Source organism: Lagenorhynchus albirostris, chromosome 1 (assembly GCF_949774975.1).
Source record: "Lagenorhynchus albirostris chromosome 1, mLagAlb1.1, whole genome shotgun sequence".
Classification (NCBI taxonomy): domain Eukaryota; kingdom Metazoa; phylum Chordata; class Mammalia; order Artiodactyla; family Delphinidae; genus Lagenorhynchus; species Lagenorhynchus albirostris.
In genome coordinates this window covers 11,922,553-11,936,236 of record NC_083095.1, presented here as the reverse complement: position 1 = coordinate 11,936,236, position 13,684 = coordinate 11,922,553, and the positions used below count along the sequence as shown (strand labels likewise).

The following is a 13,684-nucleotide window of genomic DNA, read 5'->3' as shown; positions in this document are numbered from 1 at the left end:
CGTGGGCATTTGTCAGCTCTGAGTCTCAGTTTTCTCATCCGGAAAATGGGAGAAGTAGAGAGATAGAAAGTGAATTAGTGGTTCCCAGGGGTGTGAGGTGGAGTGGGGTACTAACAGGTGTGGGGTTTCTTTTGGGGGTGAAGTGAATGTTCTAAAATTAGATTGTGGTGATGACTGTATAATTCTGTGACTGGACCAGAAAACACTGAATTGACATTTTAAATGGGTGAATTTTATGGCATGTGAGTTACATCTCAATAAAGCTGTTCAGAAAGCGGGAGCATTAGAGTAGCCGGTCCCTGAGGGCACCTCCACCTCTGGTTTTGCTGTCCTCAACCGCAGTCGCTGGTGTTCTCTGATAATAAGAACAGCTTCCCTCCGTTCATGGGGTGGGGGACACAGAGCCGGCCCGGGTCTAAGGAAGCGGAAGGCCTGGGCTTTGCAGAGGAGTGTCTGTGCCTTTCTCTTTCCAGGTGTGTTCATCACTCACGGAGATGTCGGGGTCGGGACCATCGTGGGCTCTGCTGTGTTCAACATCCTGTGTATAATCGGAGTTTGTGGACTGTCCGCAGGGCAGGTCAGTGGTCTCTCTGTCCGTACGAAATGACATAGGGACAGCGCGGGGAGACCCAAGGCCCAGCCCTAGCCGAGCCCGTAAGTGCTATGGCTGTCAGAAACGGTTTCCTCTCCGAGCCTGCTTCCTCACGTGTAGCAGGGCTGTCCTTCCTTCCTTCCACTGGTGGGTCTGAGAGCAGAAAGAGCGTCAGCTCCGTGGCTGGTCCAAGGGGGGAGCGTTCATTCAACAGCAGTAAATATTTAAGAGGCGTCTCCTGTAACTCTGACCCTGAGCTAGACTTGGCACGTATTTGGGGCCCGCCTTCGGCCTCCCCACAGGACGCACGAAGCTGTCTTGTTGTTGAAACCCCATCGCATCTTCCTGGTCCTCAGAGCCCCAGGGGGACCTTAGACTCAATCTCAGAGAGTCAGGCTCAAGGGTAGGCCCCGCCCGGCCAAGGGAGTTAGAGGTAGGCAGCCGGTCACCCACGGAAGGTTCGAACATCAGAGGGAAGAGTGAGTGCCTCTGGCCTCTCCCCCTGACACATGGCTTCTGCTGGGAAACATGCCATGTGGTCACCTTGGAGGAACAGGGGGCAGCTTTGCCATCACTTAGGAACATGATGTGGTATCATTCCGTCCCCAAATGTGACAAAGAGCACAGGGTGGCCTTGAACGGCCAGACAAGATGTGGTTCTGGTGACACAGTTAAGATGAGCTCCGTGGACATGTGTCTGCACCTGTAGGGGTCTGGGGGTGGTGGGAGCCCCCCAGCAGTGTCCCCTGGCCCCCGTACCCCATCTCCCCAGCCAGTAACAGCTAATGTCCCTTTGCTCAGCAGGTCATCCGTCTGACGTGGTGGGCCGTGTGCCGAGACTCTGTGTACTACACCCTCTCTGTCGTTGTGCTCATTGCCGTGAGTTACCTTCCCCCCCCCGCCCCCCGCCCCTGCGAAGGCACCGGGGCCCTGCCCACCTCTGTCCCTGGCACTAGAAACAGAAAACCCACGGCGCCCCTACCCTGGGGTGTGCTGGCCACTCATTGCAGTCATGTGGACCAGTCTCCCTCCGCTATGCCTCCCTGTCCCGAAAATCTCATACCTGATGCTTTGCTTACCCATCACATCCAGGTACCACCTTGAGGGCACAAAGGCCTTGAAAAAGCTAAAGAAGGCAGCATACGGTTGATGCAGTTAAGCTCAAGCACATGCTCCTCAGAGGCCCTCAGATCCTCACTTAGAGCCCATTTACTAAAGAGCAGAGTTTCTGGTGTCCCACCTTACCGCGGAGCAGGGAAGAGAGGCCAGCTGGGAGCAGTCAGGGCTGGCAGCTGGGAGCAAGGATATGGGCAGAAAAGGCAGAGGGACTGAAACAGGGATCCCTGAGGGCTCGGGTACATCATGGCACATGACAGTGACAGCCCATGACACAGGTTACTGCCATCCACAGGGGAACAGCTTCCATCCAAAAGGAGCTTTAAAGTGGGGGCATGAGGGCAGGTCATTTTCAAGAGGGCAGATGCACATGGCATGCCCAGATTTCAGAGTATGGAGCGTGCCCTAGAGTGACAGTTCTCAACCTAAGAATGTCTAGAGCCAACTGGATTTGATAATCATGACCCTTGTATTAGTTATCTGTTGCTGTGTAACAAATTTCCCTCAACACTCAGCAGTTTAAAACAGCAAACCTTTCTTGCTTCCATTTTCCATGCATCAAATCTGGGAGTGGCTTAGCCGAGCCCTCTGGCTCACGGGTGTCGGCCAGGGTATAGTTATGTCAAGGCTCCCGTGGGCAACGATCTGCTTTCAGGATCACTCGCTGGGCTGCAGGCCGGCCTCGAGCTGTTCCCCAGTGCAGCTCTCGGCATGGGGACTGGTTTCCCTCCCAGCAGGGGCAAGGAGGCACCAAGCTGAAAGCCACAGTCTGCTTGCAACCGAATCTCGGAAGTGACAGCCCGTCACTGTTGCCATATTCTGTTACGAGCAAATCCCTAAGTTCAGGCCACGCACACAGGCGAGCATGAAGATCAGGCAGTGGGATCATCGGGGCACCTGAGAGGCTGCCCCCCACACCCCCCAAAAATGAAAGTTATAGATAAAACTATTTACCTATACACAATTTTACAAAATCAATATAATGCCCAAACTATACCATAAAGGACAAATAAAAGTAATTCATAATAAAAGAATACATCTTGCAATGGGTAAATGTTTGGGCATGAAGGTGCTAGAATGCTGAATGATGTGATCCGTTGCCCCCATATGGGAAATCTCCAGGCCCTACAGCTACCAGTGCAGACTGAGGCTGGTATGCTGGGCTGGCAGCCCCGTGAGTGGAGCCGACCTTGATGATGTGATTTTCCAAAATTATGAATGACTCCTGATAAAATCCTAAACAGAGCCAAGTACAATCATCCCTCCATTTGCATGACAGTTAACTCACTAGAAAATTAAGTATTTATTAAAACCATGTAAGAATACTTTGATTTGCAAAATGGAATTAAGGTTGAGGCTCAGGTCATTTTTTTTTCTGCTTGCCTAAATGTGTAGCAGGACATTTAAGACGTGTGCCAAGTACGGAAGAACTCCTCTGGTAGAACCATTTCACATGCTCTAGGCTGACTAGCCCTCCGGGCCTTCACTGCCTCTAAATGCCAGTAGCCCTCCATTGGGTTATAAAAGCTGAAACTATCCCCGTAAATGTCCCCCAGGTTTCCCAGGTGGTGGCACTGAGCTCCCCTCTATTGAGTGCCTCTTCCTCAGAGGCTTGAGTGTGGGGAGCCCCACAGCAATGCCCAGCCAGGAGGACCCTCTCCGAAGTGACTTCCCAAAGCAGATTCTGTGTGTGCTGCCTGCCGTGACAGCCAGGAGAGGGGTACAATGGGCCCAAGTCCACACAACATCCCCCTGGTCTCTCCTGGCATCCCGTGTCTCCAAGATCAGATTGGTGGGCACTGCCCCTCCACCTTCCTGTGCGCACTGGGCCTGGCTGGGGCGGTCATAGGACTCCTCCCCTGGACCACGGAAGCATCATTCATCCGTGTCCCACGTAGGCAATGCTGGGTGGAATTGTTGGGCAATGTCAGTGCCCTCTTAGGAAGCTACGGCATCCCCACCATCACCCCTGGCCTCCTTTCAAATGGTACAAATGGGTCCTTTGCCCTCAGAGTTTCCAAAGGGGTAACTCTTTATTTTTAAAAAAATGACACCCCTTCCTCCCCACCCACACACACAGAGGTACCACAGATTGATCGATAGATAGATAGATAGATAGATAGATAGATAGATAGGTAGATAGATGATAGATAGATAGGTAAGTAGGTAGATAGACACAAACATACATACATACAGAGATGCCTTTTCAGTTTTTAAGAGTCTTGATTTCAGCAACTCTGTTCCATTAATGAGGGCAGACCCCTGCCAGGTTGGCCCCAGTGGCTACTTGGACTGTTGGTAGCACAGGCCAGTTCTCTTTGGAGACCCACCCTAGACCTCATACTGCAGCATCTACTGACCAAGGTTTCCACTAAGGAAAGGTCACCTTCTCTGTCTGAGAAACCCAGACATGGAGAGAAGAGCCAGCTTTCTGTGAAACACATAACTAGCCTATGTGTTGGCTCTGGGCGCTTAGAGGTCTGCGTTTGTTCTTCTTTTGGAATAAATCTGTCGCCCCGCCCTTTGTTTCTTTTGCCTTCCAGTTCATATATGACGAAGAAATTGTGTGGTAAGTTTTTAAAGTTTGTTTCTCGTTGTTCCTTTTTTGTTAGTATCCTTGCTTGTCGGGTTCATTGAAGCTTTTTTAAAATTATTTTTACAAACATAAGTTTATGAACTTGTGAAAGTAAAAAGGGTATCATTCTAAGCAGTCATGCCTTTATTTATCCTTTCAAAGTGACAAAGATTGTTTCCCTTAGTATTCCCACCCTGCCAGATATCAAGATATATTATAAAGCTAAAATAATGAAAACAGTATGGTGTTTTGCACAGGGATAAGCATAGGCCAATATGGAACTGAGAACCCAGTAATGGGCCCAGTTCTGGGCTGGGGGATACGACAGGAATCATGACAAGGTAGTGAGTTGGGAGAGGCGGGAGCGCTCCTCATACTACAAAAATGAGAAATTCATATAGAATAAAATAACATCAGCTCGTTCCCTCACACCTTATACAAGAATAAATCCCAGATGGATTAAAGATCTCGCTGTGAAAAGCAAAATTAAAACAATTTAGGGTAGAATATAGGGACTCATCTTTATGATATGGAGGTAGGAAGTGATTTCTTAATCAAGACACATAAAGCACAAACTTCTAAAGAGGTTGATGTTGCCACTCTAATTTATAGGGCATGCATGTATCTTACATCCACAAGCCATAAAAACGGTTCTGTTCATTGACCATGATTCAGGTCTGCATCCTGTATGAGGTTATTTGTTGGGCATAGATTCAGGAGAACTGATGCGAGCGGCTGCGTGCTATGGGCCCAGAGCATCCTGGTTCTGGATCCTAACCCACCGTGTGAGCCAAGAAGTCTCTCCCTTTCTGTGTCTCCTTTTTCTCATCTGCAGATGGAGTTTTGAGGGGGTGGTCGGGTCATCTACAGACCCCATTGTGGCTCTGCTGGGCTGTGGGCTAGCAGAGGAAGAGCTCCCCAAGATGACTGTAGCTCATGTCAGGCACATAGTAGGTCTTCAGGACACACTTGTCAGATGACCCAACAAATTAAGCTGTGTGACTCCTCAGAGGCTTGTGTTCTGAGCTACAAAAATCCCCACCATGTGTGGGGTTGAACACTGGTTCTGCAGGACGGCGATAAGAGTGCACCCCAGAAAGACCCCCACCCAGCCCAGCCCCCGTGTTTGGCCCAGGAAGCTCCTGTGACTGGCCCATCTTTTCAGGCAGTTCTTAGGGTCCCTTCCCACCTGCACCCACAGCTTCTCCTGTCGCTGGCCAGAATCTCGGGTGACCATAGGGCCTCTTAGCATCATGACTCCAGGCTCCTCCCCTCCCTGAGTCTGGGATGAGGTGGCCCTGGGCCCTCCTTTTTCTAGGTAGCTGGGGGCACTCCTCCTGAGCCGTGTCGATGAGACCCCTGTAGTTGAGAAGGCCCCACCCTCAGCCTTCTCTGTTACCAAGCAAGCTTCAGACTGCAGGACGGCTGGGGGCTGGGTGGCTCGCCCGCGTGCCTGGGTCCTGGGCCGGGCGCTGGGTCAAGGAAGGCGAGAGGACCACGCCCCCTGCTCCGCCCGCAGCGCTGGTCACTCCCAGCCTTCAGCGCCGCGGGCCTCCCGGCTCTAACCAGTCTCCTTTCTGTCTTTGAGGTGGGAAGGCCTGGTGCTCATCGTCCTGTACGTGTTTTACATTCTGATCATGAAGTAAGTGCCCTTCCTCCTCTTCTGGGCTGTCTTACCCCTGGTCTCACATCCTGCTGTAGCCTTTTGTCCGAGCAGGAAGCAAACCTCCTTCAGCCCTTGCGGTCACTTCTGGCCACCCCAGTTCTCTGGGGGACACCCTGCTGGGGCAGCCAGAGTGGGAGAGAGATAGTCAGCCTCTGTGTTAGGGTGCTGTCGCACTTGGGCCAGGGTAGGTGGCTGGCTGGTCGGGGGGAGGTTGAGGCCCCTCCCAAAACAAATAGCAAGAGGGGACCTCTCTCCCAGCCCGGTCCACACCCCCGGCCCGTGCCGCAGGGTGACCGCTCGTTTGTGCTGACTCTATAGATCGCCTGATAATTTAATGCCACTCTTTTGAAAGAGCCGGGCACCTCCATTTTGTCAGACTTCATAAAATGCCACCTCTCGGGGCTGCCACCTTGCGCAACTGCACCGGGCACCACTTGTAGTTGTAAAGATGCAGACCTTGGCGCCAGGCTTGTGTACCCTGAGGCCCTCCAGAAGCTGCCCAGGTCAGAATGATCTCAAAGCTACCCATGATGAAATAACATTCAGCCATAAGAAGGGAAGGAAATTCTGACTCATGCCACAAATGTGGATGAACCTTGAGAACATTATACTGAGTGAAAGGGATCCAGTCACAAAAGGACAGCTACTGTGCGGTTCCACTTACGTGAGGTACTGAGGAGACGCAGATTCCTAGAGGCAGGCAGCAAGTTAGAGCTTGATTACCAGGTGCTTGGGCGAGGGAGTAATTAGTGACTCGTGGTGAATGGGAACAGAGTTCTGTTCGGGACACTAAAAATTTGGGAACTAGATAGTGGTGATAGTTGCACAAGCTTACGGATGTAATTACTACCACTGAATTGTGCACTTAAAAATGGAAAATAGTTAAAATGGCAAATTTTATGTGGTATGTATTTTTCTACAATTAAAAGAAAAAAAAAGGCAACCCACGAGCTAAGCCACATTCAAGTTTGTAAGTTTCTCCTCACACCTCCGCAGGTACTTAAAAAGGAAAACACCACTGAGGTTTACGACGCTCTGAATCCCCCGTTGACCTAAAACGTTTATAATGTTTTCTAGAAATGGGTGATAAGCTGTCAAACTGCAAGAGAATGGTCCTTAAGCCATCTCCTCTCTGAGTGCCTTGCAGTGGGGCCACCAGCCTGGGGTCTGGGATGGAGTCTGTTCTCGGTGTGGGCAGCAGTGCTGGCTGGGATGGTACAGGGAAAGGCCCCCAGGCAGCGCACGGGAGCAAGGCCAGGCCTGGGAACACCTGCTTCGAGCCTGTTCCGAGGCTGGGCTGAACTTCTTTTGTCAGGACAGGTTTATAGCGCGCAGAAGTAGGCGTCAGTCATTTTCTCGGGCTGAAGGTCTCCTATGGCCCCAGGAGGCCCACTCGGGAGGAGCAGGCCCCCTGCGAGCGCACATCATCCCAAGGTTGTGGTCAGGAGCCTCTGTCAGCTGGGTTGAGAAGCCTCAGCCCCCCACCGGCTCCCCCAGGGCCATGCTCACTGCAGGTGCACAGGGGAAGGAGGTGGGGGAGGGCCCTGCCCCGTCTATCCCGCAGCTCTGACCTCCCGCCTTAACTGACTTGCAGGTACAATGTGAAGATGCAGGCCTTTTTCACAGTCAAACAAAAGACCATTGCAAATGGCAACACGGTCAGCAGTGAGCTGGAGGATGGTAATGATTACTGTGGTAGTAGCTCTGATGACCCTTCCATGCCATTGCTGGGGCAAGGTAAGGCTGAGCAGACAGGAGCGGGCAAGCCATGTCGTTGAAAGTACTCTCCCCTTCTCTTCCGTGCACACACACACTCCCTCTGAATGGTCACTCTCCCCCTTGGCCACGGGACCCTGAATGAGGAGGGCGCGTCATTTAGGAGGTGTGGCTCAGGTGGGCGTTTACTTAGCTGGGAGAAGGATGAATCAAGGGTCCGCCGTCACGTCCTTGGGGATCGCCCCAAGCCTCCCGAGGCAGTCTCAAGCCCTGCTTGGCTTTCCTGAAATGCAGTGAATTACATCTCTGACCCATGTCAAAGGCCAGTGACAGGAAGCTGAGGACTTGGGAAGGCAGAGCAGGCTCCGTCTCCCTGTGGTTTCTCAAATGCCAGGCCCAGTTCTGGAGAGCTCTGTTCTAGAGAGACCACTGGCTCCTTGCCGAGATGAACAGCAAGGCCGGGAAGGGTGCCGCGGAGCTTCGAGGACTTCCAGACCCACCCCCGAGAGCCCTGGTGGGAGCCCCTTCCCCTGGGGACTGTGGTCTGGTCTCCTCCGCTTCTCTTTGGCCCCTTGTCCGGGGGTTCTGGGCCTCCGGAGCCAGCCCGTGTCTGTCAGGTTCCCCAAATGTCTGGGCCCGACCAGCTCCTGCCTTGGAAACCTTGTCCTCAGCTCTTAATCCAGCCAGTTACCAGGTGACTCCATCTGTGGGGACAGCTGCCAGGAAGGCGAGAGAGTTCACACTCTTTCTCATCCAAGACCTGTGTTAAGGCCTGAATAGATGCTTGGAGTTAAGATCTGGAAAAAAACAGCTTAAGCTGACATTGTTGAGTTCCACCCACAGTGTTGCTAGAGGCTCCTTTAACCAGGAGAGAGCCCCTTGGACCAGCTACCCGAGGAGTATTTCTCCTTTGTTCCTCATGGCCTTGGGCAAGTCACCCCCTCTTTCAGGTAACTTTAATTCCTTTGTGGTGTCACTGATGTCTCAGAGCGGACTGTTGGCCAGTGTCTGGGACACGTGGAGGCCGAAATCTATATTCCGAGGCCCTCTCCCCAGCCTCCACCCTGGGGTGGGTCAGGGTAGGAGCTCCCCCCATGTGCGCTCTGGGCAAGCATGCCCTGTCCCGTCCCAGGTAACCCCCAGTAGGAAGGCACCTGTCGTGGGTGCTGAGTGAGGGGTGGATTTCTCCACGTGGAAGGAGGGAGGCTGGTGGGGAGAGGGTGTGAGTGCGGCCAAGGCTACAGCCTGGCTGACGAGGCCTACCCGCGGGCGGGCGGGGTGAGGAAGGAGGCCTGCAGAGGGCGGGGCTGTGCCATGTGTCCTGTTTCTTGAGCAGAGCAGGCGGCCCCGGTCTCAGAAGGGGAGGGAACAGCGTGGCTGCTGGTCTGGATTTTAGCTCCACGGACACCGCGGCGCATCCCCACCCACAGTTTCTTAAGACAGAGGCTGCTCCTGGCCGCCCTTGTCCAGGGAGATCAGTGCTCCTGGGGTCCTCTGGACCTCCGTGGCAAGAAGAGAGCTTCCACGTGCGGAGTCGTTCAGGCCAGTGGGAGATAGCCGCACCCTCAGGTGCCAGCCCCGGGAGCTACCTGCCACCACTGTGGCTGACGGAAGAGGCCCGTCCCCAGTGCCACGGGGCAGGGACGTGAGCCACTTCCTCTTCCACGTTGATCCCAGCTGCCCCAAGGCCACAGCCCGTGCAGGGCCTTTCCAGGCGCTCCCTGGTGGCCTGTCTCCCTCACTTTTGTACCCACGACAGTAGGATTTCCCACAAGTTTATTGCTTTTCCCCAAATTTCGAAGCCCAGGGCAGTTTCTAAAAAATTGGAAGATTAGCCACAGGATTGCCCCCAGGCACAGGGAAAGGTGCGAAGATAGGTCTCCCTCCAGCTCTTATCAGGGTGAATGCGCTTAGATAAAGGCCAAGGAGGAAAAGATTTGGGGGGTTGGGGGATGCAGGCCTGGAACTGGAGAGGTGGGAAACCCAGAGATACAGCCCCAGTTGGTGGATGCCCCTTCCCTCCCAGAGGGCCGTGTGCAGGGCGCTGTCCCCTAGAAGCAGACAGACTGACAGGGGCAGGAAGAAGGAGCGCCTGTACCATCCCGGGGGATGTGGAGGGGCCTGAGGAGACTGGGGCTTTGGGACTTTGCCTTTTCTCATGGTGCTGCCACAGAATCTTTCCAACTCAGAGCTTCTCTCCCCTGGTCCTCAGCCTTCAGGCAGGTCGTGTAAACTACCCCATCCAGGGTTGTCAAAGATTGCTGGCTACTAAATTATTTCAGGAAAACACGTACACGCACACCCCTGGCTTTGCTGGTATCAGCTTTGGTATTTCCCCATATATGTAAAATCAAACATTTTTAACCCAACCTCTTGACAGGAGAGGACACACTGCCTTTTTACCCCCACTTCTATTAAATACCTTTATGTACTTAAATGTTCTTAAAGGTCCTACAGTTCAGCTCACCAAGTCAGCTGGAGCCAGTTTTCTCTCGAGGGGAATAGCATCCTCCAACTTTGTTCTGCGTACAGTTGTTTGGGGTTTTTCTCCCTACAAGTTTTACACGTTTTTTACATCACACTTCAGTTCAGCTCAAGAAAGCAGAACACGGTACACCAAGAAAAGGTGACGAGCGCAAAGGCGGGAAGGCACGCCTTCGTGTCCTGTCACGGCTGGGGGTCTGGCCTCTCCTTGTTGGCTGTCAGGTGGCCTTGAACACAGCCTGACAACCAAGGCCATCTTGATCACTGGCTGGGCTCACTCTGGGTCCTTTCCAAGCTGCCCTGGCCCTAGACACAACTTTGGCTTGGAACAGGGAGAGAGGAAAGGATACCTGGCCTTAGGCTGAGCTGCCGGAGAAACTTGCTGTAGCTGGTTGGGTTCCCTGCTGGGCCGGCGCCCTTGGCTTGGACATATCACCCTGTGCTGCCACTTGGTGGGCGGTGCCAGGACGAGGTGCCTGAGGAGTCAGGTATCATGGCTCTTCCCTCCTCCTGAGCGCGTCTGTTCCCCCAGGTGGTGCCCACGGTAGGGCTGGTTCTACCCACGGAGCTGCGGCTGTTCTGCTGGTTCCCCCCTCCCTCTGAGGTGCAGGCTGCAGAGGAGGGAAGGAGTCCAGCTTTCCTGAAGCAGGGCGGGGCAGCGGGCACGGGGGCTCCCCGATCCTCAGAGTGGGACCGAGCCAGGAGAGGGGGCCCTCCAGAAGGCCAGAGGCCCCGAGCATCGAAGCCCCTCTACTAACACCCTCCTTCACATAACCAACCCCCTGGCATCTGGGCCACTATCGAGAATGCTGTCCCAGACTCCCCGGTGTCCACCGCACGCTAATCACCTCTGGCAATCTCTGTTGGCCTTTGTCTCCTTAACTCTTCTCCTCTTCTAAATTGTAAGTAATCTGCTTTCATCCAAGCCGTAACACATGCATTTACAAAACAAAATCCATGAGTCCAGCGCACGCCTTGTTGGAGGTTAGTGTCTGTCTCCGAAAAAATGCATGGTCCTCCTGGCTTTGGTTCTAACCACACGCCTCCTGTCTGCTGAGCCTTGCTGCCTCTTCGGTGAGGGTGTGTGTGGCTGGTGTGCATTTGTTCGTGTTTGTGCCATTAACTCTTGCTTAGGTTTGCTCTCGACTACTCCTGGTTACCCTGTTATCCAGGAAGGACACTCACCGGGAGCCGGTGACCAGTGGAGAGGGATGGGCATATCCACCTTGATAGCCCCTTGGAGGGGAAAGCCCCCTGCTTCTGTGTGCTGTGTTCCGGAGTGCTTCTGTTTCTGGACCCTCTGCGGCTCTGGAATTAAATGTCAAACCCCCCAGGACTCGAGCTTGGAGCATGTTTGGGAAGGTGGCAGGGCAGGTCTGGGCACTGGGGAGATTTGTTCTTCGGCCTCATGAGTGGAAGCAAAGGGTCAGAGAGAGTGGCCTCCCTGCCGGAGGGTGCCGGTTTTACTGGAGACACTGGGCTCGGCCAGCAGCTCTCCGTGCACCCTCCGCAAGCAGGCTTCTCCTGGGTCTCAGTTGCCTCGCCCAGGGCAAGATCTTTGACCTCACTGCCTACCTCATGGAGAACAAATTTGGAAGCATCCTTCTGTGCCAGGTGAAGATGGTTCCCCTAAGACAGAGCAGGTGGCCTCATGGGAAGTTTAGGGCCGGTGCTGTCTGGTGCCTCCCAGCATTTTCCATCCCAGGGGGCCCTTGTCAATTGGTAAAGTTTTGTCTGAGCCTCTGTAAACAGCAGGAAAGAAAGATCCTCTCAGAGTCAGGGGTGAGAGGTGTCAGGAATCCTGTCCACTTTGTAGGCGGGCTGCCCTGTGAGGCTTAGACGAGGAACTGAAAGACCCTTGCAATTAGCCAAGACTGGGCCCCAGAAGAGAGGGGCATCGATTGGCGGAGGGGCTGGCGGTGGAGATGGGGGAGTGGTCCTGTAACAGGGGGACTTTGGGGCTCTGTCCAGTGCTTGCAGGCGGTTCAGACCCAGTGGCCCACTTGACTAAGGGGATGAGCTGCAGCCAGGCTTCCAGGCGGCTACCAGCTGCTGAGACCACAGCCGGAGAAGTCTGCACCGAGAGGGGGAGTCAGTCGCCCCAGCCCTTGGGTTTGGCCCCGGGGGATCTCAGCGCTAATCATGGCTTTGTGCTCAATATAGTGAAGGAGGAGCCGCAGTACAGCAAAAACCCAGTGGTGATGGTGGATGAGGTCATGAGCTCCAGCCCTCCCAAGTTCACCTTCCCAGAAGCAGGCTTACGCGTAATGATCACCAATAAGTTTGGGCCCAGGACTCGTCTGCGCATGGCCAGCAGGATCATAATTAACGAGGTGAGTTTGCTTCAAGGACCATGAGACCGTGAGAGCGAGTGGCCTCGGACGGGATCTGGCAGTATGAGGAGGCCCTGGCTTGTCAGCACACTTTCTGGTGTTGGGCCTGGGGTGTCCTCTGCCAGGCTGGCATTTATCACCGCACCTGTTGAAGGAAGGAAGCCCAAACCTCACGCACAGGCAGCAAATGGTCTTATCGGGAAGGATTTTAAGGCAGGTAGCAATCAAATACCATGCCTGCCATGTTCTGCTAAGTATTTTGTCAAGTACTAGAGTAAAACTAATTGGAGAAAGGCTAGTCTGAAGTATGGATTGTTTATTTTAACTGTTATTCAGGGCAAAAAAAGAATGAATACACACACACCTGTTCTCTATGAGTAGAGCAACTCTAGAAGGAAACTGAGAAACCTATAGAAACCTTCTGGTTTGTCTCTCTCAGCATGTGGATCCGTCACCTCCTTCGTGTTGTAACCTATGCCTCTTTTTTTTTTTTTTCTTTTTTTTTGCGGTACGCGGGCCTCTCACTGTTGTGGCCTCTCCTGTTGCGGAGCACAGGCTCCGGACGCGCAGGCTCAGCGGCCATGGCTCACGGGCCCAGCCGCTCCGCGGCATGTGGGATCTTCCCGGACCGGGGCATGAACCCGTGTCCCCTGCATCGGCAGGCGGACTCTCAACCACTGCGCCACCAGGGAAGCCCCATAAATATTTTTAATGGGAGCCAGACAAAGATGAGCTGTGCAAAGGCAAACAGATTCTTGGGAGCATGAAAACCTGTTGATTTCTTGAACTGTGGCCTCTACGTTTCCCTGGTTTTGTAGAAACCCACAGACTTGGCGAGCAAAGTCAGCTTCTGCTTGGGTAGAAAGGAGGCAGACTTGGTCAGTAGCTACAAGGAGATGGGGGAGGGAAGGGGACGGTTCGGTTCAGAGCACACCCATTTCACGTGGCAAAAGACTTAGACAGCAGAGGCCTTCCGAATGGCTGCTAACCCAATCAGGATGCTCAACATCATTCGTTGTTAGGGAAATGCAGATGAAAACCACCATTAGATACCACCGCCCATCCACCAGAATGGCTAAAATGAAAAGGATTGACAGTATCAAGGATTGACAGCTAAAATGAAAAGGATTGACAGTATCAAACGTTGACCAGTTGGGAAGCAACTGAAATTGTAATCCGTTGCTGGTGTGAGTGTAAAATGG

At 53.4% G+C, this 13,684-nt stretch overlaps 1 protein-coding gene across 1 annotated transcript in view; it reads left to right on the top strand.

Annotated features, from left to right (window-relative positions):
* The window catches only part of SLC24A4 (solute carrier family 24 member 4), a 171,539-nt gene that overhangs the window by 121,053 nt on the left and 36,802 nt on the right, over positions 1–13,684 (top strand). Inside the window, exons 6-11 of the mRNA XM_060165814.1 lie at positions 474–577; positions 1,394–1,471; positions 4,252–4,277; positions 5,872–5,925; positions 7,544–7,686; positions 12,313–12,482. Coding sequence (XP_060021797.1) covers positions 474–577; positions 1,394–1,471; positions 4,252–4,277; positions 5,872–5,925; positions 7,544–7,686; positions 12,313–12,482 — 575 coding nt within the window. The remainder of the gene's footprint in view (positions 1–473; positions 578–1,393; positions 1,472–4,251; positions 4,278–5,871; positions 5,926–7,543; positions 7,687–12,312; positions 12,483–13,684) is intronic.